Source organism: Nomascus leucogenys, chromosome 21 (genome assembly GCF_006542625.1).
Source record: "Nomascus leucogenys isolate Asia chromosome 21, Asia_NLE_v1, whole genome shotgun sequence".
NCBI classification, from domain to species: Eukaryota; Metazoa; Chordata; class Mammalia; order Primates; family Hylobatidae; genus Nomascus; species Nomascus leucogenys.
This window is the reverse complement of record NC_044401.1, coordinates 53,796,193-53,824,189: the sequence shown is the minus strand read 5'-3', so window position 1 is coordinate 53,824,189 and position 27,997 is coordinate 53,796,193. Positions and strand designations below refer to the sequence as shown.

The 27,997-nt window shown below is 40.0% G+C and overlaps 1 protein-coding gene and 1 long non-coding RNA gene across 4 annotated transcripts in view; one reads left to right on the top strand and one right to left on the bottom strand.

Moving 5' to 3' along the window:
- ATG7 (autophagy related 7) overlaps nt 1–27,997 on the top strand; it is a 279,185-nt gene that overhangs the window by 148,142 nt on the left and 103,046 nt on the right. For all 3 annotated transcript variants that reach the window (XM_030801775.1, XM_030801773.1, XM_030801774.1), the window contains exon 18: nt 10,878–11,000. In XM_030801775.1, coding sequence (XP_030657635.1) covers nt 10,878–11,000 — 123 coding nt within the window. The remainder of the gene's footprint in view (nt 1–10,877; nt 11,001–27,997) is intronic.
- LOC115832105 lies at nt 47–15,310 on the bottom strand. Its single transcript, XR_004027554.1, has 3 exons — nt 15,299–15,310; nt 10,353–10,354; nt 47–127 (listed from the first exon to the last, which is right to left on the bottom strand). It is a non-coding gene; the product is annotated as an uncharacterized LOC115832105 (long non-coding RNA).

Here is a 27,997-nt window from a genome sequence, read left to right as displayed (position 1 = left end):
TAAAAACTAAGACACAACATACACATTAGCCTACACCTACACAGGGTCAGGATCATCAATATCACTGCCTTCCACCTCTACATCTTGACCCACTGGAAGGTCTTCAGGGGCAATAACATGCATAGAGCTGTCATCTCTTATGATAGCAATGCCTTCTTCTGGAATGCAGTTAATTTTTTTTAATAAGTCGAAGGATTGCACTTTGCTAAAATAATGCTAACATGTATAGTATAGTAAATACATAAACTGATAACATAGTTGATTATTAAGTATTATGTACTATATATAATTGTACGTGGTATATTTTATACTACGGGCAGCACAGTAGTTTATTTACACCAGCATCACCACAGACATGGAAGTAATGTGTTGCACTATGACATTGTGATGGCTACGGCTTCACTAGGGTTTAGGAATTTTTTGGCTCCATTATAATCTGTGGGACCACCATTTTATATGCAGTTCCTCCTTGACTGAAATGTTGTGTGGTGCATGACTGTATCATTGGATTTGATTTGCTAATATTTTAAGATTCTTGCATCTATGTTCATAAGATATATTGGTCTGTAGTTTTCTAGTAATGTCTTTATCTGGCTTTGGTATTAGGGTGATGCTGGCCTTATAGAGTGAATTAGGAAGTATTCCCTTTGCTTCTGTCTTCTGAAAGAGGTTGTAGATGATTGGTGTAATCTCTTTCTTAAATGTTTGGCAGAATTCCCCCAGTGAGCCCATCTGGGCCTGGTGCTTTCTATTTGGGAAGGTTATTAATTATTGATTCAATTTATTTTATAGAAATAGGCCTGTTTAGAATTTCCATTTTTTTTTATTTGAGTTTTGGTGGATTCTGTCTTTAAATAATTGGTTCAATTCATTTAGTTTTATCAAATTTCTAGATACGGGGTTGTTGATAGTATTCTTTTATTAACCTTTTCATCAATACAGATCTCATAGACATGAAAAGGATAATAAAGGAATACGATCACTAAAAAGTGATTCTCTCTTTTTATCTTAGTCTAATTGGAGGCTTATCAATTTACTTTGTCAAAGAACTAGCTTTTGGTCTTATTGATTGATTGTTTCTCCATTGATTTTCTGTTTTCAGTGTTACTGATTGATTTCTCCTCTAGTTTTTATTCTCTTTTCTTCTGCTTACTGTGGGTTTAATTTGCTGCTCTTGTTACCTAAGGGGTAAGATCAGATTATTGATTTTAGGTCTTTCTTCTTTTCTAATATATTATTTCAGTGATACAGATTTCTCTCTCTAAGCACTGCTTTCCCTGCATCCCATGAATTTTGATACATTGTGTTTTCATTTATATTTAGTTCAAATATTTTAAATTTCTCTTGAGATTTTTTATTCATGTGTTATTGTTTAACCTTACATATATTGAGATATTCCAATTATCTTTCTGTTGTGAATTTCTGGGTTCCATTGTGGTCTGAGAGCAGACTTTATATGATTTCTATTCTTTTAAATTTGTTAAAGTATGCTTTATGGCCCAGAATGTTCTACCTTGGTGAATATTCCATGTGAATGTGAGAAGAATGTGTATTCTGTGGTTGTTGGATGAAATAGAGAGGTGAATTCTATCCAGTTGATTAATAAATAGTGTTTTGAGTTCAAGTGCGTCCTTTTTAACCTTCTGTCTGCTGGATCTTTCTACTTCTGATAGAGCAGTATTGAAGTCTGCAGCTACAAAAGTAGATTCGTCTGTTTCTTCTTGCCATACTATTAGTTTTTACCTCGTGTATTTTGATGCATTGTTGTTAAGTAGATACACATTAAGAACTGTGTCTTACTGGAGAATTGAGCCCTTTATTATTATGTAATGCCCTTCTTTATCGAATAACATTATTTGCTTTGAAGTCTGTTCTATCTGAAATTAATTCAGATACTTCTACTTACTTTTGCTTAGTGTTCGTATGGCATATTTTTTTCCATCTACTTTTAATGAATAAATGTCTTTATTTAAATTGGTTTTCCTTTATATATCATATAATTGGGTTTTATTTCTTGTTCTGTTATAATAATCTGCCTTTTAATTGGTACATTCAGATCAGTGTGATTATTGATATAATTAGATTAATATCTACCATATTTGTAACTATTTTCCATTTGTCACCTTTGTTCTTTGTTGCTATATTTGTCTTCTAGTCCTTTTTCTTGCCTTTTGTGGTTTAATTGAGCATTTTTTAAAAATTTATTTTTGTGTGTGTGTATGTATATACATATATATATAATTTTTTTTTTTTTTTTTTTTGAGATGGAGTCTTGCTCTATCACCCAGGCTGGAGTGCAGTGGTGCATCTTGGCTCACTGCAAGCTCCACCTTCTGGGTTCATGCCATTCTGCCTCAGTCTCTCGAGTAGCTGGGACTACAGGTGCCCGCCACCATGCTCGGCTGATTTTTCATATTTTTTTAGTAGAGATGGGGTTTCACTGTGTTAGCCAGGGTGGTCTCGATCTCCTAACCTCGTTATCCACCCGCCTCGGCCTCCCAAAGTGCTGGGGTTATAGGCATGAGCCACAGCGCCTGGCCTGTATATTTTTTAAGGTAGGGTCTCACTCCGTTGCCCAGGCTGGAGTGCAATCGTGTGATCTCAGCTCACTGCAGCCTCAACTTCCCAGGTTTAAGCCATCCTCCCACTGTAGTCTCCCAAGTAGCTGGGACTACAGGCATATGTCACCATACCTGGGGTTTTTTTTTTTTATATATTTTGTAGAGACCAGGTCTCTATATGTTGCCCAGGCTGGCCTTGAACTCCTGGACTCAAGTGATCCTCCTACCTCAGCCCCGCAAAGTGCTGGGATTACAGGTGTGAGCCACTGTCCCCAGCCAACATATTTCAATATGGCTTCTTCTATCTCCCTTTGCTGGAAGCAAAGAGATTTTTCTCGAGTATTTACTGAGAGAACCTGGTTTAGCTCCTATAAGTAATACTCACAAAAGCATGGGGGCTTCCCTATAACTAGGTCCCCCTGGAGTTTTTATCACTGAGACTTGTCCACAGGTAGCAATTTGTCAGCTACAGTTTGTTTTTTCTGCCCCTCTCCCAGTTTCTGTGGAGGTTTCTGCTCCAGCCTGTTGTGATTCTCTGTATCCACCTGACTGTCTCTCCAGTTCTGGGAGCAGTGGTGTATTAGTCCATTTTCACACTACTATCAAGAACTACCTGAAACTGGGTAATTTATAAAGAAAAGAGGTTTAATTGACTCACAGTTCCACGTTGCTGGGGAGGCCTCAGGAAACTTACAATTATGGTGGAAGGGGAAGCAAGGCACTTCTTACATGGCGGCAGGAGAGAGAGAGCAAATGGGGAAGTGCCACTTTTAAATCATCAGATCTCATGAGAACTCGCTATCACAAGAACAGCATGGGAAACTGCCCACCCCCCATCCAATCACCGCCCACCAGGTCCCTCCCCTGACACGGGATTACAATTTTAGATGAGATTTAGGTGGGGACACAGAGCCAAAGCATATCAAGTGGTTTCTCCTGTGACCTCACTGAAGTTTTTGAGAAATACATGCATGTGTATTTTTTAAATCATCAAGAGCAAGTAAGTATAATGCTAAACAAGAAGTTAATAGAAACTGCATGTTTCCTCCCCTCTTTGAAAATACATTAGCATTTGTTTTTAGATAGAGTGTACATTTCCTGGAGTCATTGTTTAAGAATAATAGACAAACAAGCTGGGCATGGTGGCTAACACCTGTAATCCCAGCACTTTGGGAGGCCGAGGTGGGTGGATCGCTTGAGGCCAGGAGTTCTGAGACCAGCCTGGGCACTGTGGCAAAACCCCATCTCTACTAACAATACAAAAATTAGCCAGGAATGGTGGCGTGTGCCTGTAATCCCAGCTACTGGGGTGGCTGAGGTAGGAGAATTGCTTGAACCCAGGAGGCAGAGGCTGCAGTGAGCCAAGATCACTTCACTGTACTCCAGCCTGGGCAACAGAGTGAGACTCTGTCTCAAAACAAGCAAAAAAACAAAGACACTACAAACCCATTTTGCTTTTCATGAATTGAAAATCATTATTTGGTGTTGTCAGGAGATCTTAGACTCTGTGAAAGGCATTTTCCAGAGAGTTGCCGAAAATTAGAAGGGTTGGGGGGCGGGGGTTGAAATGCCTAGGCAGAGATGATAGGTTTGATATAGTAAAGAGTAAGGAGTCACCAAAGTGTCTTAGCAAGGGAATACTCTAAAAATCATGTTTTAAGAACAGATTCTACTTTCTGTGTCTGGGGTGTGTGTGTTCATAGAGAAAACCTAGCCTCCCAAAACAAGCAAGGAAAATCATGGATTATGAAAGGATCTTTCTACTAAAAGAGTCATTATTACTTCTCTATTTTGCAAACTCTCTCAATACCTTCAGAATATTTACAGCCTTCCAAAATGTAATGTGTACCCTTCTCAGGACTATGCCTAATGCAGTTCACTTAAGAATTGTGCTATGTTTTACACAGACTGACAGGTTGTTGTTCAAATTCTTTGTGATAACATCTTTTCATTTTCAGGTAGTTTTAAATACATTTTCCTTTTTAAGAAGGCTAGGATGTTTGGGGGGAAAAATCCTTGTACTTTTTGTAAGCCACTTATAACACAGATTAACTTCGCAGCACATAAAAAGAATACCAGAGAACCCTTGCATGCTTAAATATGCCCCTAGAGGATCAAGTTTTTCCACATATTTTTAAGCCATTGCTATTAATAATGTTCCAGCATTAAACTTTCTGTACATCCTCATTATGGAGGAGGCCTTTTTTTTTTTTTTTTTTTTTCATTCTGCCCTTGCTGTTAGTTTTTCCATGGTCCGATATGTAGCACTATAAAATTATCTGTGGAAACATACAATCTGAATGTTTAACTGGAGTCTAACAAAGTATCATGTCTGGGGCTGTTCCAATTTTTATTTAAAGATGTTGTCAATTTTTCAAACTTAATTGTTCTTTTGTCTTACTGGAAACCTGGCAGAAGGTGGCTATTTACAGGCATATCTTAGAGAGATTATGGGGCAGACCACCACAATAAAGCTAATGTCACGGTAAATCAAGTCTCACAATTTATTTGGTTTCTCAGTGCATATAAAAGTTACATTTTTACTATACTGTAGTCTCTTAAGTGTGCAATAGCATTATGTCTAAAAATACATGCATACCTTAAGTAATACAAAATACATTTTTTGCTAAAAAATGCTAACAATATTGAGCTTTCAGCAAATTGTAATCTTTTTGCTAGTGGAGGTTCCTGCATTGATATTGATGGTGGCCACTTGATCAGGGTGGTAGTTGCCAAAGGTTGGGGTGGCTGTGGCATTTTCTTAGAAAAAGACAAGTTTGTTGCAGCAGTTGGCTTTTCCTTTCAGAAGAGATTTCTCTGTAGCATGCAGTGCTGTTTGATAGCATTTTACTCACAGCAGAACTTCTTTAAAAATTGGAGTTGTCCTCTCAAACCCTGCTGCCACTTTATCAACATGATGTTCTAAATCTTTAGTTGTCATTTCAACAATGTTCACAGCATCTTCATCAGGAATAGATTCCATCTAGAAACCACTCTCTTTGCTTACCTGTAAGAAGCAACTCCTCATCTGTTCAAGTTTGATCCTGAGATTGCAGCAGTTCAGTCACATCTTCAGGCTCCACTTCTAGTTCCCTTGCTTTTTTCACCACATCTACAGTGACTTCCTCTTGAACCCCTCAAAGTCATCCATGAGGGTTGGAACAACTTCTTTCAAACGCCTTTTGATGTTGATATTTTGACCTCCTTCCATGAATCACGAATATTCTTACTGGTATCTAGAATGGTGAATCCTTTCCAGAAGGTTTTCAATTTACTTTGATCAGATCCATCAGAGAAATCACCCTGTATGGCAGCTATCGCCTGATTAAATGTATTTTTTAAATAATAAGACTTGAAAGTCAAAATTACTCCTTGGCACAAGGGCTGCAGAATGGATATTGTCTTAGGCATGAAAACAACATTTATCTCTTTGTACATCTCCATCAGAGTTCCTGGGTGACCAGGTACATTGTCAGTGAGCAGTAATATTTTGAAAGGAACCTTTTTTTCTGAGCAGTAGGTCTCAACAGTGGGCTTAAGATATTCAGTAAACCATGCTGTAAACAGATGTGCTGTTACCCAGATTTTGTTGTTTCAGTTATAGAGCACAGCCAGAGAAGATTTAGCATAATTTTTAAGGGACCTAGGATTTTTAGAATGGTCAGTAAGCATTGGCTTCAACTTAAAAGTCACCAGCTGCTTTGGCCTTGACCAAGAGAGTCAGCCTATTTTTTGAAGCTTTAAAGCCAGGCATTGACTTCTCCTCTGTAGCTACGAAAGTCCTAGGTGGCATCTTCTTCCACTAGAAGGCGGTTTCATCTATGTTAAAAATCTGTTGTTTAGCCACATTTCTCAATTTTCTGAGCTAGATCTCATCATAACATGTTGCAGCTTCTACATCAGTACTTGCTGCTTCGCCTCTCCCTTTTACGTTATGGAGACAGCTTCTTTCCTTAAACCTCATTAGCCAACCTCTGCTAGCTTCCAGCTGTGCTTCTGTAGCCTCTGTATCTCTCTCAGCCTTCATAGAAGTAAAGGGACTTTTAGCTTTGCTCTGGATTAGGCTTTGGCTTAAGGGGATATTGTGGCTGGTTTGATCTTCTAGATCACTAAAACTTTCTCTGTAGCTCTTTTACTTTATTTTTGTGTGTTCATTGGAATAGCACTTCTAATTTCCTTCTAGAACTTTCCCTTGGCATTAACAACTTGGCTGTTTGGTGCAAGAGATTTAGCTTTTTTAGCATGTCTCAGCTTTTGACATGCCTTCCTCACTATGCTTGATCATTTCTAGCTTTTTTTTTTTTTTTTTTTTTTTTTTTTTTTTTTTTTTGGAGACAGTCTCACTCTGTTGCCCAGGCTGGAGTGCAGTGGCGCAATCTCAGCTCAGTGCAACCTCCGCCTCCTGGGTTTAAGTGATTCTCTTGCCTCAGCCTCCCAAGTAGCTGGGATTACAGGCGTGTGCCACCACGCCCAGCTAATTTTTGTATTTTTAGAGACGGGATTTCACCATGTTGGCCAGGCTGGTCTTGAATTTCTGACCTCAAGTGATCCACCCACCTTGGCCTCTCAAAGTGCTGGGATTACAAATAGGCATGAGCCACCGTGCCTGGCCTATTTCTAGCTCTTGATTTAAAGTGAGGAATGTGTGACTCTTCCCTTTCACTTGGACACTTTGAGGCCATTGTAATTGGCCTACTTTCAGTATTGTTTTGTCTCAGGAAATAGGCCCAAATAGAGGGAGAGAGATGAAGGAATGGCCAGTTGGTGAATCGGTCAGAACACATACAACATTTATCTATTAAGGTCACCATCTTATATAGGTACAGTTTGCAGTGCCCCAAAACAGTTAACAAAAGTAACATCAAAGACCACTGATCACAGATCACCACAACAGATATAATAATAATGAAAAAGTTTGAAATATTGTGAGAATTACCAAAATGTGACAAAGAGACACGAAGTGAGCACATGGTGTTGGAAAAATGGTATTGATTCCTTTGCTCAATGCGGGTTGCCACAACTTTCAATTTTTTTTTTTTTTTTTTTTTGATCACTAAACACATAGTACTTACCATTTCAAAAAAGATCACTTAATTTCAGTGCACATTTTTTCCTGACGTAACATTCTGGTTTATAAGGAATCTTGTTATTACTGAGGGATTGAGTTATTTATTAAATGTCTTTTTTTTTCCAGGGGTTAGGTTGTCAAATCAATTTCCCATGGCTAATCAGCCTGGGCTTGACTCTATGCACGTAATGGTCCTCCACTCCCACAGCTCTCTAGGACTTGCCGTCTCTGTGATCCCAACAGCCTGCAGGTCTTTTCTTACCAGCCAGTACTCTTTCCCAGTCCCTTCAGTGGTGCTCACCAGCCCCTCAGTTTCTCTGACCTTAACCTTTTGATCCTTATTCTGCCAGTCCCTTAGCTTATTAGATGGGTTCTTAATTTCTTTTCTCACCAAGTTTGTATTTTTCTGTCCTGACCAGAGGTGTCAGATTGTTCCACACTGTTTAAGTGTGCCAGTCAGCCTCTCTTCTCAGCTGGGCCTCGGGGTCACCACTCTTCTCAAGTTCTCGGGTCACAGAGGACTTCCTGCCTGCTATCTAGACCCTAGAGCTCCCCTGCCCCCGTCCCCTGGTCCCTTCACTTTTCACTGCTGCAGCTTTGCTCATCCTTCCCTCCTCATTCCTGCCCCTGGGGGAGAGCTGCCCCTCCTTTCCAGTGCCAACCTCTTCATCAGTGCTTTAGAGTTCTGCCTCAACTAAACAAAAACACAAACCAACTAAAGATTTTAATATTTTTATATTAATATTTAAAATTGATTTTAATGTTAAATAACATTTGGTTTTAAGAAATATTATTAAATATTTAATGTTAATAAATATTGTTTATTAACATTAAATAAAGGTAGGAGGATCACCTGAACCCAGGAGGTTGAGGCTGCAGTAAGCTATAATTGTGCCACTGCACTCCAGCCTCGGTGACAGAGCGAGACTATCACCAAGAAAAAAAGAAAAAAAAACACTGTTTGCAGCAACAAAAGTTAGAAAGCCCTACCCTTTAACAAAGAGCTGATTAAATTATGGTGTGTTTATTATCGGTGGCAATTAAATAATTTTAATTTTAATAAATATTTTTAATATTAAATATTTAAAAACCTTATTTTAATAAATATTGAATAATTATTAAGTAACACATGCACATGGATTTAAAAATTAAAGTAGTATAAAATAGTCTACAGAGGCTATTTGATGCCAGTTTGTGTGTATATGCATTCTGCCAGAAATATTCTTCCATAGATGATACATGCATAAACAAGTATGTATCCATGCATTTCTTCTTCTTCCTGTCTCCTCCTTCCACTCTTTTTCAATACAAATACTATCTATACACAGTCTAGATATTGCTTTTTAAATATATTGCTATGTTTTGGAAAACAATTTGTGTCAGTACTATAGACCTGCCTCACTCTTTTAATGGATACAAAATATGCCTTTTTTTTGTTTTTGAAGACTGTCAACCCAGGCTGGAGTGCAGTGGCGTGATCATAACTCATTGCAGCCTCAACCTCCTGAGTTCAGGTGATCCTCCCACTTTAGCTTCCCAAGTAGCTGGAATTACAGGTGCACTCTACCATGCCTGGCTAATTTTTAAATTTTTTTGTGGAGACGAGGTCTCACTATGTTGCCCAGGTTGGTCCTGAACTCCTAAGCTCAAGCAGTCCTCCTGCCTTGGCCGCCCAAAGTGCTAGGATTACAGGCGTGAGCCATCGTGCCTGGCCCAAACAGCGTTTCAGTAAGCATCCTTACAACATAAGTCTTTGTGCCCATGTACAGCTTTATCAGTATGAAGTCTTAAAAGTGGAATTGCTAGATTAAAGGGTGCCTGCATTTTCATCTTCTGAAAAGAAAAAAATTCTATTTCTTGTATTATTACTGTTCCAGTCTGTTTATGCATTGTTTATTTCTTAGATATGTCTTCAATGTCTGTCATCTTTTTAAAGCATTCATCTCTTTATTTCTTGTGAGTTCCCAGAGAATTTCTGAGGCATTCTGGTTCAGCGTTGTACGTTTCACAGTCCCTGTGATGACTGAATTCCTAAATGTGATACTCATTGTTTCTAAGAACTCTTTACTCTTCTCGTATTCTCCTCTCAAGTGTATAGGCCTTTTATTTCTTAACTTTCTATGTAAGGATAACATATATCCAAAAAAAACACACAAATCTGCTGTTCAACTTAATGAATTCTCAAAAAGTACACCTTATGTAACCAATGCTTAGATAAATAATTACCAGCACCTTGGAATGTCCCTTGTGCCCCTTACAGTCTCTCTATGGGTAGCCACTATCTTCTAACACCACAGATTCATGTTGCATGTTTCATTTTAATTTTATATAAATGTAATTGTACAGTACATACTACTTCTCCTTTCTTTTGTGTAACATTATGTTTGAAGGTAGTTTGTTCTCACTGATATATAGTATTCCATTGCATGACTATACCACAATCCATTTGTTCATGCTACTGTAGATGTTCACCTCAGTGGTTTCTAGTTTTGGGCTATTATGAATAGCGCTGCTATGGACAGTTTTGTTTGTATCTTCTGGTGTGCACATATGTACACATTTTTGTTGGGTGTATATACACATAGAGTAGAATTGCTGCATCATAGGGCATAGAGTCCTGGTTGTTCCACATCCTTGCCAGCACTTGGTATTTTCTTTGTCATTTTAGTCTTTTTGATAGGTGCAACGTAGTGTTTCATTGTGGTTTCAGTTTTCATATCAACTACTCACGCCATGGAGCCCATTTTCATGTTTATTGGTTCTTTGGATATCCTCTTTTGTGAAGTACCTATTGAAATTTATTTTTCCATTTTAAAATTATTTTTAAAAATATATTTGGCTAGCTCGTATGTCATACTTTTTTGACAAAATCCTTTTTCCCCTCCCTTCTCATTTATCCTTTTAAATTTATTTTCTTGGCTTTTCTCTCACCTGTTCTTTTCTAACCAGTGAACTTTACAGCCACTAACTAATCCTAACTCTTCTAGAATTTTTAGTGAATTTGCATGAAACTTACTTTATTTGAGAAAACATTGGTACTCAAACTGGAAGATAATGTTATTGTCATTCTAAGAAGAGAAAAGATGATAAATACTAAGCCGTCCTAGTTTTTTGGCCACTAGATTGCATTATTATCCCCATATTTAATTCTTATTTAATTTTTGACAAGAGCTTGTTAGAAGTGAAAGTCTTTTAATTTGCATTTTAAGTCTGGAGCCTCCTTTTTTAAAAATGTAAATGTTTTACAGGTTCTTGATCAATATGAACGAGAAGGATTTAACTTCCTAGCCAAGGTGTTTAATTCTTCACATTCCTTCTTAGAAGACTTGACTGGTCTTACATTGCTGCATCAAGAAACCCAAGCTGCCGAGGTAAGAACAAAACAAGCTTTCTGTAGTGAAGACTGACATGCTTAAAACTATTTGATATTCACCATATGGAAAAGGAAGAAAGCAATTTTTAATTTTTGTAACTTGGAACAAATATCACTAAATAAGTCTGCTAGTCACCAGAGAACGAATAACCTTCAGCAAGTGCTGGATACTGATGTGTGTAGGTTGCTGTCCAGTAGGTGCCTAATACACAAAATCACTGTGATAAAGGAAGTATAGGTTGTAGATTTCCAGGCACCTCTTGTCCTTACTGGAGATCTGCATGTGTATGACCATCGGAGAGAGTTGGCTTTAATGTCCATATATCAAAATGTAAGTTGGTAAAGACACTGGACTCCAGCTGTGTTCTTTAGAAAGCAGGTATTGGACTCTGGCCATGTTCTTCAGAAAGAACATGCCTGGCTTTTTCACGATTTGATCAGTCTTCTTAGACCCTGAACCCCACCATGAAATGGCTTCCCCAGACACAACCTGAGAGAGTTATGCTTTATTTCTCAGCTAGAATATTTTGCAGATCTTAATTTCCTGGGTCATTGCATCTTTTTTTTTAAGACTGAGTTTAAGAAATAAATTATTGGCCGGGCGAGGTGGCTCACGCCTGTAATCCAAGCACTTTGAGAGGCCAAGGTTGGTGGGTCACAAGATCAGGAGTTTGAGGCCAGCCTGGCCAACACAGTGAAACCCTGTCTCCACTGAAATAAAAAAATCAGGTGGGCGTGGTGGCAGGCACATGTAATTCCAGCTACTTGGGAGGCTGAGGCAGGAGAATTTCTTGAATCCCGGAGGCAGAGGTTGCAATGAGCCGAGATTGTGCCACTGCACTCCAGTTCGGGCAACAGTGCGAGACTCCACCTCAAAAAAAAAAAAAAAAAAAGAAATTATTTTGTTTTTCCAAATGCTCGCTGTTCTTAGAAAAGGGAATGCCGTGTATGGTGATAGAGCTATTTGGATCACTTGGCAAAATGTGCAATTCCTTAGAATTGATGAGTGAGATTAAATTAATATCTTTTCCCCTTAGTTACCTGGATAAAGAAGCCATGAGGAGAAATGTAGCTTATGTTGTGTTTCCACAAACTACGTAAGGAAAACCTTGACTTCCTGTGTCTTGCAGGGGTATACCCGTGCACTTGCCATTAGTCCTTTTAAGTTGCAGTTCTTCCCACCAACTAGAGAAAAATGTGTAAATTATTTCTAGCTAGGTGGCAAAACTCCCCCAGCCATCTTGTCAAATGATTGCATGGGTGCAAAGATCTATAAATTCCTCCATAGGTTGCATATCCTCACCATTCAGGGAGACCCCAAGTTGTCAATGGATAGATGGCCAGGCCCAGTACTGGACTAGCCAGTGGTGAAAGGGCTGCTGTTTGGAGAGGTGGAACTAGTGCTGAGTATAGGAAGACCATGTAGAAATATCAAAGTCAGACCCATTGGAGCTTTGAGCAGATTGTGAGATTTTCCGGTATACCAGGGAGGCAAGATAGTATATCTTTAGTGCTGGACTTACAACTAAAGGCAGTCCTTCTTTAAATTGTTCTGGTGTCCTCTGGGCATTAAACAGATGCAGTCTTCCACTTACGGCCATAGTTAGAGCCACAAAGAGTCTATTTCAAGTTTCAGGAGATGAATGGCATCTCTGCTGCTCTTTGAGAGACTTTAAGGTATTTTTCCCCTGAATTGTGATTGGGTTCCCAGGCAGGGTTCAGAACATTGTGTTTATTGTCTGCCATATTATCTTTTAAGCAGTGCTGTACTGCCTGATGGTATGGAAGAGGCAACATAGATGTTTGTAAACATGCAGTCATCTGATGGCTAAGGAAGTTTTGCCACCCAGCTAGAAGTAATTTACATATTTGTTTAGTTAGCTAGAAGAATTTCAACTTGAAATTGACCCAATTTTTCACTCTTTAAAACAGAGCAGATGCTCAAATAGTGGGCAGGTTTCTAGATTTAACCTGGTTTATCTTGCATTTTAGTTGGTCAAATCTTAATGGATTTTTCACAGACTTAGAGAAAGTTTAAAAGCAATGGTGACTAAATAGATGGTGGAGCAGAAGGGAGCATGATTTCATCCACGAGCCTGAGTTTTCTTTTTGAATTTTCCTCTACTAAATTATATCTTTAGTTTTGGAATCATACATCACATCAAATTTTAGATTAGAGATGGTAAACTGTTTGGCCTATGAGCCAGATATGGCTTGCAGGTATGTATTTTTTGGCCTGCGCTGTATGTTAAATTCTGAATAAAGCCATCATTTAAAAATCACAAGTTTTAGGCTGGGCGTGGTGGCTCACAGCTGTAATCCTAGCACTTTGGGAGGCTGAGGAGGGCAGATCACCTGAGGTCAGGAGTTTGAGACCAGCCTGGCCAACATGGTGAAACCCCGTCTCTACTAAAAATGCAAAAATTAGGCATGGTGGCGCATGCCTGTAATCCCTGTTACTCGGGAGGCTGAGGCAGGAGAGTGACTTGAACCCGGGAAGCAAAGATTGCAGTGAACCAAGATTGCGCCACTGCACTCCAGCCTGGGCGACAGAGCAAGACTCCATCTCAAAAAAAAAAATAAAAATAAATCACAAGAAGGTCTGAATTTTCCCATTTCCAACTTTGAAAAATCAGATCCGGGAACTCCAGATGTGCATCTCTTAATAGTGATGGTTAGCTAGAGCCAAGAAGCAAAGTTTATAGATAATGCACTTGATATAAAATTTAAAGGTATTACAAAATATTCTGGGCTGGGCATGGTGGCTCATGCCTCTAATCCTAGCACTTTGAGAGGCCAAGGTTGGCGGAGTGCCTGAGCTCAGGAGTTTGAGACCAGCCTGGGCAACACAGTGAAACCCCATCTCTACTAAAAATACAAAAAACTAGCCTGGCGTGGCAGCGTGCGCCTGTAGTCCCAGCTACTCTGGGACGAGGTAGGAGAATTGCTTGAACCAGGGAGGCAGAGGTTGCAGTGAGCTGAAATCGCACCACTGAATTCCAGCCTGGGTGACAGAGCAAGACTCTGTCTCAGGAAAAAAAAAAAAAAAAAAAATTCTGTGAAAAGGGAATCTTCCTTCTATACATGTCCCTTTAGCTCCTCAGTTCCTTTCTTGGAGACAAACACTGTTGTTACTTTCCTGCCCAGAGATATTCTTTAGGTTATATTCTTTATTTACATGATGCCCTTTAGTAGGTGACCCTTAATAGGTATTTGAGCTTATAACCCCTGTCTTCAAAAAGGATCATTATTTTTCTTAACTCTGAATAGGACTGTGTTTTAAGATAAGGTTTGAAATACAGGACTTAGTAGAGGACCTCATAGCAACAAAAATTATTGTTCTAACTATATCATTTTATATTACTTTGACAAATGTGTGTGTGCGTAAGCAAAATATATATATGTTAAAATATATATATATACCTTTACACATATCTGTGTGAAAGTAGTGTTTCGATTTACGTACTTGATTCTCAGTGCGTTTACAGGTGGTCAGTAATAAAAACACAAAATTCTGCATTCTATGTAGAAAGGTCTCCACTTATTTATTTTAGCAACACAAGATGCTAAATTAATTCTCATTTTGGGTTAACTGTTTCCATCTATCAACATTGGAATTGCAAACGATTCAACTAGATAATTATATGCGACATTACCATTATATACTTTGTTTATAAAATACGTGTTTAAAAAATATACTGAGCATCTTTTGAAAATCTGATACCAAGCACTGTGCTAGTAACTGAATACAGAAGTTAATGAGACACTGACCCTCAAGGGCTCATAGTCTAGTGTGAGAAGCTGACATGTAAATAGTGAGCTCTAATGCAATAAAAAATGTTTTATTCATTTGTATATTAAGTGCTGAGAGAGCAGTTACTTCTGCCTAGGGGAATAGGGATGTCAAGAAAAGCTTCACAGGAAGAGAACAAATATTTCATTTAGTTTTAAAGGATGAGTGGACTATTTTTAAAAATAAAAGTTGGATTTTGGCAGAGAAAGAGTAGAGAAGGGAAGGGCAAGAAGCCTAGGGCGTTCTAGACTGAATAAAGGTCTCTGAGGCCAAGTCTTTAGTATATTACTCAAAATCATGAGTAGTGTGATGTACTTGGAGCCGGAGTTACCTGAAGTCAACATAATGTTTTTTAATAATAGCTTTATTGAGTTATAATTCACATACCATAAAACACACCATTTTGGCTGGGTGCAGTGGCTCACGCCTGTAATCCCAGCACTTTGGGAGGCCGAGGTGGGTGGATCACTTGAGGTCAGGAGTTTGAGACCAGCCTAGCCAACATGGGGAAACCTTGTCTCTAGTAAAAATACAAAATTAGCTGGGTGTGGTGGCATGTGCCTGTAATCCCAGATACTCGAGAGGCTGAGGCAGGAGAATCACTTGAACCCGGGAGGCAGAGCCTGCAGTGAGCTGAGATCGTGCTGTTGCATTCCAGCCTGCAAGGGCAGGGAGAAAAAAAAGAAAAAAAAAAACCACACACAACACACACACACACACACACACCTTTTTAAAGTGTGCAGTTCAGTGGTTTTTAGTATATTCACAGAGTTGTGCAACCATTACCACTCTCTAGAAAATTTTCATCCCCCCCACCCAAAACAAACTCTGAACCTGTTAAATGGTCACTCCCTGTTCCCTCCTCCTTCCAGCCCCTGGCAACCACTAATCTTCTTTCTGTCTGTAAGGATTTTTCTATTCTGGACACATCACATAAATGATCCTTTGTGTCTGGCATCTTCTATTTAGCACAGTGTTTTTAAGGTTTATTCATGTTGTAGCAAGGTACGTAATTGTTTTTCATTTAAAGAAAAAGTCTCAATGCTATTAGAATTTTCCATATTCTTTGCACCTGTGGTCTGTCTCCCTAAATATAGCCCCTTTATGAAGGAGGAATGCAAAGCTGATCCAACTAGAGACTACAAATTCCTTTATATTCTATATTTATATAAAGGGACACATAGTAATGAATTGGAAGCCATATCCAAGCTAGAATCATCTAGATTTAGTGAGACTGACTAATGCAACCCAATTTTTTGCACTCATCCCCTGTCCATCAGATACCTGAAAATGATTGCAATGATTTTAAACTAGGTTACTGGTATAATCATACTGCTGTTGAGATTAGCAGGCAAATTACCAAGTTAGTTTTTATTGGAGGAGAGGTCAAGGTGCAAGGGTGCATAGTGGAGACTGGGGACCAGGCTGACAAAGGTGAATTGTTTTAGGTAGTGATGACTTTGAGGCAATGGGATAAGTGAGTGAAAATGACTGGTTGGCATTGGAGATGGGATGGAGATGGAGCTTGGAGAAAAAGAATAGCACTAGTAAATGGATTTAGCTAGACAAAGGAGATTTACCCTATTCCATTTAGCACAGTGAGGAGAGGCTAGAGAGCTAGGATGCAATAAAAAAAATTTTAATGAGAAATGTGTATGGTAGATTAATTTTATCTCAAGTTATAGATTAAAAATTTTAAATACCACATAAATGCCATTTGCCTTTGCTAATGTTATATTTTTACGAAGAAGGAGCCTTGCATAAGAATGATATAATGGACTTTGGGGACTTGAGGGAGAAGCTTGGGAGGGGGGGTAAAGGATAAAAGACATATTGGGTGCTGTGTACACTGCTTGGGTGACAAGTGGACTAAAATGTCAGAAATCACCACTAAAGAACTTACCTGTATAACCAAAAATCACCTGTACCCCAGAAACTATTGAAATAAAAAAAAAAGGAGACTTAGACAGATAGCCATATTCTTTGCCAAATTATAGTTACATTCTGCTCATGGGCGATTAGGAGGTTCAATGGAAGAAAGGCCCCACTCAGCTTTCTCCCCTCTTAAAATGTTGCCTTATGAATTAGGGAATTTCGCATAAAGCTCTGACCTTTACTTCCAAGGCCTTTACTGAGAATGGGTTTGGATACTTGGAGATTGATCCTGACTCCCTATCCCTCCTAGATCTTTATTTATCCTATTTGGAACCCAGGGAAATGGCCTTAAAGTTGATGAACCACAGGGTGTCCAAGTCATGGAGCTACTGAGGTTCTCACGAAGTATCTTTTAAATTGCTGCATTTGGGATGGGTGCAGTGGCTTACACCTGAAATCCCAGCACTTTGGGAGGCTGAGTTGGGAGGATTGCTTGGGTCTGGGAGTTTAAGGCCAGCCTGGGCAAGATGGTGAGCCTCTGTCTCTATTTAAGAAAATTAGAAATTAGCCAGGCATGGTGGCACACCAGCTACTTATAATGCTGAGGCAGGAGGATCACTTGAGCCCAGGAGTTTGCGGCAGACAGTGAGCTATGATTGTGCCACTGTACTCCGGCTTGGGTGACAGAGCAAGACCCTGTCTCCTATTTAAAAAAAAAAAAAAAAGCTGTGTTTGTTGAAGAAATGCTCAGTCTAAATCAAACATATGAACACCTTAGCCATGTTCCACAAAAATTTGCTGTGACTTACCTTTTTAGAGTTATTTCTCATCCTTTGAATAAGTATCAGTTCACATGTATTTATTTGTTGCAACTGTGGGTTCAACATCATGAGAAATGCCAAAATATTTTCTAACTGAATCTAAGTAGAGATAAGACTAATTTATAAGAGAGTTAATAGAACAAGCTATATTGGTATATCCCTGAGAAATTCAAATTCTTAAGTCCCTTTACCCAATTTCCCTGAAATACTTCATTCCTATTCATGCAAGTTTGCACGTTCCATGATTCCAGGATTAATTTTAGGCTGTTTTACTTCCTTGCCTTGACCATATTGTCAGTATTTGATGTTGTACCATGCAGTTATGATTTCAGGGTTGCAACTACAGTGCACCATTAATATAATTTGCATTTTGTCAAGGTTGTGCTAAAAAGAACTTCCTTTCTGCAGATTTGGGGATTAATGAATGATCATCTAAAAAGAAAGTTTAGCAACAACCATAACATAGGCTATAAAATCATAAACAGACCAGCAGAAATGAACAGGGCTGAGCTGATTAATTGATTATGAATTAAAATGTAGATTGTGATTCATTCACTATAGAACTCAGAATTCTAGAAAATGCCCATTACTCTCATAGCCAAAAAGTCATATGAAAAACATTACGGTCATGTGATATGACTTCATTGGCACAGCAATTTACTATTCAGCAAAGTAAATAACACAATTAACAAGTGTTTCTGCTGGGCCTTTTGCACTTACACTGAGATTTTGGCCTCTCCCCCACACAGCTGGTTTTGATTTGGTTCCTGTGGAATATTTTGTTTTGTTTTGTTTTGCATTTAACAACAGGCAGATATTTATGTACAGCTTCATCAAGAGCCTCTAATGACAAATATGCCTTTGGAGGCCAGTAGAAGCTGTGGGAAACCCCCGTGTCAGCACTCAGACCTGTTTCCAATGGAGAGAAATCGCTCTGGGGACTGAACTAGCCTGCTCATGAATCCAGTTCCCTTTTCCCAGAGCCTTCTGCTAGCTCACTTCCAACCCATGCTGGCCATCCTGGGATTGTGCCCTGCCTTGATTTTTCCTTATGAAGCAATCCCTCAAGACACAGCCTTGGCCCCCTCTCCTGAGTGAGGGAGGAAAGGCAGAAACAGGCAGAAAGCCATTTACTTCTTAGATTGGAAACTAGAGCCTGGTTTTTTGGAAATAAAGCTTGGCAGTATCTCACTTATAACTTACTTTATAAAATGTGTACCTTTTATTTGCTGTCAGAGTTATCTACATGAATTTGAGATGTTTGGATAAATTGGTATTAGGGAAAAAGTTGCAATTGGAGAATAGACAATGAAGTCTGGGCAGAGTTCCCCACCCTTCGGAAGAGTCTCGGATAGTATAATCCGCTTGGAGAAGTCTAAGGGAGAAAGAAGGGGGCAAATCATAAATGCTAAAAGCAAAGCAAAGACAGCTAGTATTAGGAAATAGAACATGGGAATCCAGTCCTTCTTACATTGTACTCCCGGTTCCGCCAGTGTTCTCATGAGTGACCTTGGATGAATCCTTCAGTGTTCTGTGCATGCTTCCCCACTTAAAATGAGAGGATTGAATCATGTGAAATTCTTTTTTTTAAGCCTCCTTTCTAGAAAAAATGAAATGCTTTTCAACTCTAATTTAGTGATTTTGATTCAAATATACCATGTATAACCAAAAAGGAAAAAGATAGACAATTTTTACATAAGTGTCTAAAAATATATCAAAGTACTTACTTTTTATACATTTTATAAATATTCTTTGGTATCTATTATATCTAGCTACCATTGCCAGAAACTTTTTGCAGATTTTGAGATTTACATCTACTTTGAGCCTTAATAGAACATTGCTTATACTTTGTATTGATGTGTGTCACTGTACGTATAAATCTAAAACGGTGTAATTCAGCCTAATAACTTACCTCCTTCACCAGACTCGGTGCCACTTTTGACTTCTTTATAAACTCAAACCCACCCGGGCCGTAACTGGGTATGTTCACGAAACATGCTACTCACTACCCCTCAGTACAGCTTCCGAAGATGAGTTCCAAAGCCCTCTTACTTTAATAGCAGCATCCTTAGAATGCTGAATGTGTAATAATAGGGGAGTTTCTTTAATAATCAGCCATATTACATTAGAATACTCATAAAGTGCATGAGTAACCCGAATCCTGGCCTGGTCGGAAGGTCTGAGTTCATACCCCAGCTCCCACACATAGCCAAGACTGCCATGTTCTTCTGTGTGGGCTGTGTCAGGCAGGACCGTGTGCAGCAGTCATGTGAGACCTTGGGTTATTTACTTCATTGACCTTCGTTTCCATCATTTTGTAGGATGTGATGAATAATTCCTACTCCTCACAATTACCATGTTAAGTAAGAAAGCACATTACAAAAGAAAAAATAAATTGGACTCCATCAAAATTTTAAACTTTGTGCTTCAAAAGACATAATCGAGAATATGAAAAAGTGGGCCACAGTATAAGAACAGCATTTTGCAAATCATGCCTGATAAGGGTCTGGTATCTAGAATATAGAGGGAACTCTAAGCTGGGTGTGGTGGCATGTGTCTATAGTCCCAGCTGCTTGGGAGGCTGGGGTGAGTGCATTGTTTGAGCCCAGGAGCTGAGACCAGCCTGGGCAGCATAGTGACAGTCCATCTCTAAAAACAACAACAAAACCCAGAATATATAGGGAACTCCTACAACTTAATATAAAGACATAGAACTCAATTAAAAATGGGCATTAGATTTAAAACAACATTTCTCCAAAGAAGATATACAGATAATCACATGATATCATAATCAAATAAGATGCGCAATATCAATAGCCATTGGGAAAATGCAAATTGAAACTGCTGTGAGATGGCATTCATACCCAGTAAGATGGCTATAATCAAAATGGCAACATCCAGTGTTTATGAAGATGTAGGGAAATTAGAAGCCTCCTACCTACCAGTGGGAGTGTCAAATTCTGCAGCCACTTTGGAAAACTGTTAAGCAGTTCCTTGAAAAATTAAACATAGAATTACCATGTGACCCAGGAATTGTACCCCTAGATATATAGCCAAGGCTACTCTGGACACCCTGCCTATAGGGTAGCCCTGTTCCACAAGGACCAGTACCAAAAATTGTATGTGTGTGTGTATAAATATAGCCCAGAGAAATGAAAATGTACACACAAAAAATGTACACAAATGCTCATAACACCATTATTTATTCATAATTGTCAAAAAGTGGAAACAGTGCAGATGTTCATTAGCTGATGAATGGATGAATAAAATGTCAGCTATTACACTGGAATAATGGAGTATTCAGCAATAAGGAAGTACTAATACATGCTATAGTATGGATGAAAGTTGAAAACGTTATGCTAAGTGAAGAAGCCAGTCCCAAAAGGACATATATTGTAGGATCTCATTTATGTGAAATGTCCAGAGTTTTAAAATCTATATAGTCAGAAAGTAGATTAATGGTTGTCAGCAGGTGGGAATGGGGGATTAGGGGAAAATCAGTGGCTACTTAAAGATAAGTGTTTCCTTTCGAGGTGATGAAATGTTCTAATCTTAGATAGTGATGATGGTTGCACAACGGTGAATATACTAAAACCATTGAATTCTATACTCTGAGTGGATGAATCATATGGTGTGTGAATTATCAATACAGATGTTTAAAAAGCAAGCCAAAAAATGCCCATAGTTGGGGCATTTTGTTTCTCGTTCCCTCTCCTTTCTCTGATTCTCTCTGCATGCAGTGTTGATTTTCTGTCTGTGACAGGCTGTCGTAGGATGTTAGCTCATTGTTTTTAGTAATGCATTTTCTGTAGATTATGACAAGGATCTCTTCCATTTTTATTGTGCCTCAGTTTTCAAAGCCTTAGTCTCTGTGCACTTCCTTTAGCCTTTTCTTAGGCTATGGATAGCTTGTAAACACTGGGGGAAGAGATGGAAGGGGCCTGCCAACCAAATGCCTCCCTTCTGTGCTTGCTGTGGGGAGAGAGAAAGCCATAGTTGGCTCCATCCATAGAAGACATCGCAGATAAAGGGGTTAGGGGAAGAAGAGAGCACTTTGCTATCCATTTGTATAATTTTTTTTTTTTTTTTTTTTTTTTTTTTTTTTTTTGAGACGGAGTCTCGCTCTGTCGCCCAGGCTGGAGTGCAGTGACACAATCTCGGCTCACTGCAAGCTCCGCCTCCTGGGTTCACGCCATTCTCCTGCCTCGGCCTCTCCGAGTAGCTGGGACTATAGGCGCCCGCCACCACGCCTGGCTAATTTTTTTGTATTTTTAGTAGAGACGGGGTTTCACCATGGTCTCGATCTCCTGACCTCGTGATCCGCCCGCCTCGGCCTCCCAAAGTGCTGGGATTACAAGCGTGAGCCACCGCGCCCGGCCCCATTTGTATAAGTTTAAGCAGATGTTTAGAGGATCTAAATTCTAACCTGGATCTGAATTTTTAAAATTTCCCTGTTTACCACATGATTTTTCCCCCAAGATTTTTTAGCTTGAAAATTCCCAAATATACCAGAAAGTTGAATGAAAAGTACAGTGGATACCCACATACCTCCTACCTGTATCCAACAATTAACATTTTGCCACATGTGGTTTATCTCTCTGTATACGTGCATGCACTCCCCCCACATCTTATCACAGTTCGCATATATACTTGCTCGTTTTCTCTTTTAAACCATTTGAAAGCAAGTTTTATATACAGCGACACCTCACCCCTAAATTTTAGCATGAATCTGCTAAGAATACAGACATTCTCTGATGTAAACAGAGTACCATCATCACAGAACAACAAAGAATAATTCCATAATACCATCTAAAATCCAGTACATGTCCGAATTTTCCCAGAAATGCACAGGATTTTAAACTATTTGCTTTTTCCTCAAGTTGGTAATGTTATAGAGTTTTTTTCCAGTAATACTTAAGCACTGGTCATACATACCAAGTGATATCCACTTGAGCATATCTTTTTAATTCCCTTGACACCCTCACGCTCCTCTCTAAATGGGGAGACACAATTACCCTATTAGGCAACATGCCCCTGAGGTCCTGCCACTCCAGCAGGCCGCTTCTAGGTGAGCATCTTCTCTGGGTGTCACCAGGGCATCCTGGTCTGATTGAAGCAGCCCTGAGAGCCAACCAGCCCTGATCAGTGGTTCCCACCCATCCTCCATCCAGAGTCCCCAGTGGTGGAGGCTTTTAAGGAGTTAGGAATGGGACTATGAAAGCTATTTTCAATATTTTGATAAGTCAAACGAATAAAATATTTAGGACTTGAAAAGATTACATTGACCAACTAAACTATCAAGATTTTAGCCGGGCATGGTGGCTTGTACCTGTAGTCCCAGCTACTTGGGAGGCTGAGGTGGGAGGATCACTTGAACCCAGGAGGCGGAGGTTGCAGTGAGCCAAGATTGTACCACTGTACTGCAGCCTGGGAGACAGAGGGAGACCTTGTCTTAACTAAAACAGAACAAAAATAAAGATTTTTTTTTTCTTTTTAAACTAAATTCTGTTGTCTCAGAATGGAATGGCATACTGTTATCTGACCTGGCCAGAAGCTCTGATTGGTAGTTATGAATCCCTTTGAATTATTAAAAAATTAGGTAAATTAGTACATTTGCTGGGTAGGAGGGGTTTTTCAAGATCTAATATGTGAGACAAAGTGAAAACTAAAGGAATTCTTGGAGATCAGGAAGTGGAGAATCTGGCCTGTGGTGCTGCTGAGCCTAACTTCCTGACTTCACATCAGCAGTGGAGGCTTCCCTGGGAGGTGTTCTTGCAGTTTGCCCTGTGACCGCTATTCTAGGGGCTGTATTTTTACAGCTGACCCTTCTCACTTGCAAACATAACAGCTGCTATGTGTTGAATTTGGGGAGTTTCCATATTTTGAGACTGTAAAATTAAATTGATTTTTAGTTCTGAGCTCTTAGTCTTACTTTCTTTTTTTTTTTTTTTTTTTTTTTTTTTGAGACAGTCTCACCCTGTTGCCCAGGCTGGAGTGCAGTGGCACAATCTTGGCTCACTGCAACCTGCGCCTCCCAGATTTAAGTGATTCTCCTGCCTCAGCCTCCCGAGTAGCAGGGACTATAGGCGCCCACCACCGCGCCCAGCTATTTTTTGTATTTGTAGTAGGGACGGGGTTTTGCCATGTTGGCCAGGCTGGTCTCAAACTCCTTACCTCAAATGATCCGCCTGTCTCAGCCTCCAAATGTGCTGGGATTACAGGCGTGAACCATCGCACCGGGCCTGAGCTCTTAGTCTTGATCCATCTTGCTTCTCAGCTGTATGGGAGCAAGGAGGGAAGGGAATGTGAAATATCCTAAGGTGTGTGTTTTTTAAAATTAAATATTGTTGATCTTTTATCATGGCTTCTATCAGTCACCAGATATTTATTGACCCTTTGCTGAGTTCATGGTGTGGGAATCAAAGAGGTACAAGCCAGGCTTTTAGGAGGCTGACGCAGTATAGTTGGAGAGATAGGACAGGAAAGTCACTAGGACTGCAAGGCAGTGGGTGTGCATGTAGTTCAGTAAGTTCTGCAGGATTTCAGGAACATCAGGTGCAATTGAGAGCTCCAGGCAAGAGTTAGGTTTTGAGCTGGGTCTTGAAGGTTGGAGCTCCAAGTGCAGGAGAGAACAAGCATTCCAGAAGGGCCTGTGGCATGACCACATCCAAGTCTCTGATGGAGTACCAAGAGAGGTATAGCAACTAATGTTAATTGCGTTATCTGTGATTTTCAGGGCGCTTTTGTACCTGCCGTTTTGATGCCCATAACAATCTTATGAGGTGGCTATTATATGGATGAAGTTGTCAAGACTCTGGCTATGCTCAGGATTTATCTACATCTTGAGGTTTACAGTACACTTCATAAGGCTGGAAGCAGAGAGGAAGAAGTGTATAGGGTGATGCAGAGGCATTCTGCTTTATAGAACGTTTCTCTACTTTCATATTGAGCCGTTTCCAAAAGCGGTTTTGCTTTTTGTCTGTGTCCTTACAACTGCCTCTCAGATAGCATGGTTTCTTTCACTGTACCATCCTGGGGCCTGGTCAGCCAGCATTACTGTACTTTCTTACTCTTAAACTGGCTTCTAATAAAATCTGTGGGAATGAGATTTTACTTGTAGATGAACTTGTGACTCCAATCCCAACTTACCATTGGGAAAAGAGCAGGTAACAGATAAGTCCTTTCTTTTTGGCCTTTACTCTTAATTAATTTCTCTTTACAATTTAGGAAAGAGTTGGTCCCCATTTGCTTTTTTTTCAGACGGAGTTTCACTCTCGTCGCCCAGGCTGGAGTGCAATGGTGCGATCTTGGCTCACTGCAACCTTTGCCTCCCGGGTTTAAGCTAGTCTCCTCCCTCAGCTTCCCAAGTAGCTGGGATTACAGGCACCCGCCACCATGCCTGGCTAGTTTTTGTATTTTTAGTAGAGATGGGGTTTCGCCATGCTGGTTAGGCTGGTCTCAAACTCCTGACCTCAGGTGATCCACCTGCCCCTCGGCCTCCCAAAGTGCTGAGATATAGGCATGAGCCACTGTGCCTGGCCCTCATTTGTTTTTATTCAGCTATCTGGTGAAAAAAATTCAGTGTTAAACTAGAAATATTTATATCTTACTGTTGTAGGACAAAGTTGTTGAGGTTCTAATAACAAATATGTAAAATGCTGTGGGATATTTTTGTTTTAATTTGCTGCTAACTTTAAAGCATTTGTGTTTATCCTACCTTAATCCTCTTTGAAAGAGGCCATACTTAATTTTACCCAACGCTTTATTAAAAGGAAAGAAAGTTGGATTTTTAAATTATTTATTTATTTATTGAGATAGAGTCTCACTGTGTTGCCCAGGCTGGAGCACAGTGACATGATCTCGGCTCACTGAAACCTCTGCCTCCAGGTCTAAGAAATTCTCTACCTCAGCCTCCCGAATAGCTGGGATTACAGGTGCATGCCACCACATCCAGCTAATTTTTTTGTATTTTTAGTAGAGACAAGGTTTCAGCATCTTGGCCAGGCTGGTCTTGGACTCGTGACCTCATGATCCACCCGCGTCGGCCTCCCAAAGTGCTGGGATTACAGGCATGAGTCAACGCAACCAGCCTGCATTACGTTTTAAAGCACCAGTTTGGAACCAGTCTTTTAGAGGTAACTGTTACAAGTTTCTGTACCCAAATATTGGTTTATCTGTACTCTGTTTCCTCCTTCCCCTTTCTCCTTTTTTCTTTTAATTTTTTTTTTTTTTTTGAGACAGAGTCTTGCTCTGTTGCCCAGGCTGGAGTACAATGGCGTGATCTCAGCTCACTGCAACCTCTGCCTCCTGGGTTCAAGCGATTCTCCTGCCTCAGCCTCCCAAGAAGCTGGGACTACAGGCGCCTGCTACCACACCTGGTTAATTTTCATATTTTTAGTAGACACAGGTTTCACCATGTTGGCCAGGCTGGTCTTGAACTCTTGACCTCAGGTGATCCACCCACCTCGGCCTCCCGAAGTGCCGGGATTACAGGCGTGAGCCACTGCGCCTGGCCCAATTTTTGTATTTTTTATAGAGATGGGGTTTCAGTATGTTGCCCAGGCTGGTCTTGAACTCCTGGCCTCAAGCCATTCACCTGCTTCAACCTCACAAAGTTCTGAGATTACAGGTGTGGGCCATCACACCCAGACACTTCTCTTTCTTTCAACAGTAACCTGTGGAAATACAATGTTATCATCTAGTACCATGATCGCTAGGCTGAAGTAATAGTAAGCCAAACTCTCTTCAGCCCTTGGCAGTGTGGGCCCAGAAACAGGGTGGTCTTATGAAAGGGAGCATAGGATGTGGGTCTTGAAGAGAAGGTATTCACTCCTGGCCCCATCACTAGTTGCATCACTTCATCTTGCCTGGGTTTCATCTGTAATGCCTGCTCCACAAAGTTGATGTGCTTTGAAATATTTAATATAAACATTCGTTATTGGAAACTAAGTACAAATGAACCAAATGGAAAACTAGATTTTTTTCATAAAAATGTTTCTGGATATATATCATAGGCCTTTGAACGTAAATATCTTGAACTTTAAACAAGCATTAGCCATTAACATTTTAATGTGTATTAAATGGATATTATTAGAGTGTCAAAAGTGATTAGCAATAGGTGGTTTCATTGTAGAATAACCTATTTTAAAGTATTTTAGGGCCAGGTGCGTGGGATTACATGCCTGTAATCTCAGCACTTCGGGAGTCTGAGGTGGGAGGATTGTGTGAGACTAGAAGTTGGAAGACCAGCCTGGGCAACACAGTGAGACTCTATCTCTACAAAAAAAAAAAAAAAAAAAAAAATTAGCCAGGTTTGGTGGCACATGCCTGTAGTCCCAGCTACTTGGGAGGCTGAGATGGGAGGATTGCTAGAGCCCAGGAGTTCGAGGCTGCACTGAGCTAAGATTGTGCCACTTCACTCCAGCCTGGGCCACAGAGCAAGACCTTGGCTGTACAACAAACAAAACAAAAGGAAAAACAACTATTTGCTTTTAGTCAGGATATAAGAATATGTATTATCGTCCCCAGAAAATCTGTGTAAAAACTTCATAGTGTGAAACAATGGCAAATGCTTGATTAAAACATTTAGAAAAGACATTCTTCCCTGTTTTGAAATTGACTCCTCAAAAGGACAGCTGAACATGGCCTCTTCTCCATGTGTCGCCATGCACTCCCTCTGTGCCACCGTACACACTTCTGTGTTGGGCGTGCTCCCACCTCCAGCCTGCTCAGCTGATGTTTTGTTCGGCAATGCCTGTCTACTTCCCCATGGGATCCACGTGGCACTCCTACTAGTCTTAAGCCATTATCTCCCTTGAAAAATGAGTTCTGGCTCACTCCTTACTACTAAGGCTGAGGGGCAAAGGAGATTATATAAATGAAAGCACCATGCACGTTTGAGGTGGTTTCCTTTTCTTCGTTGTTTTTTGACAGGGCCTCACCCTGTCACCCAGGCTGGAGTGCAGTGGCACAGTCTTGGCTCACTGCAGCCTCAACCTTCCAAGCTCAAGTGATCCTCCCAACCTCATCCACCTGAGTAGCTAGGGCCGCAGGCATGTGTCACTATGTCCGGCTAATTTTTTGTATTTTAGTAGAGACAGGGTTTTGCCATGTTGCCCAGGCTGGTCTTGAACTCCTGGGCTCAAACGATCCACCCGCCTCAGCCTCCCAAAGTGTTGGGATTACAGGCCTGAGTGGGATTACAGGTCTGAGTCACTGCACCTGGACGAGGTTTGTATTCTTACTTGTGAATAGAGGAATAACTTGAGCTTTAGAAAAGTTAAAATGACAAAGATCAAGAAAATTTCCCCCCTGCTTTTTTCTCTTATATTTTAATATTTCCAAATGAGCTATAACATATGCAGAAAAAAGCTTAAAACATTTTATATAGAGAACAAGTATGATTTAAACACCCAGGTCAAAAAATACTCTATTGCCCTTCACCCATCTCATATTTTACTTTCTGACCACAGGCCTAGAAGTAACTAGTAACTAGAAAGAGTAAAC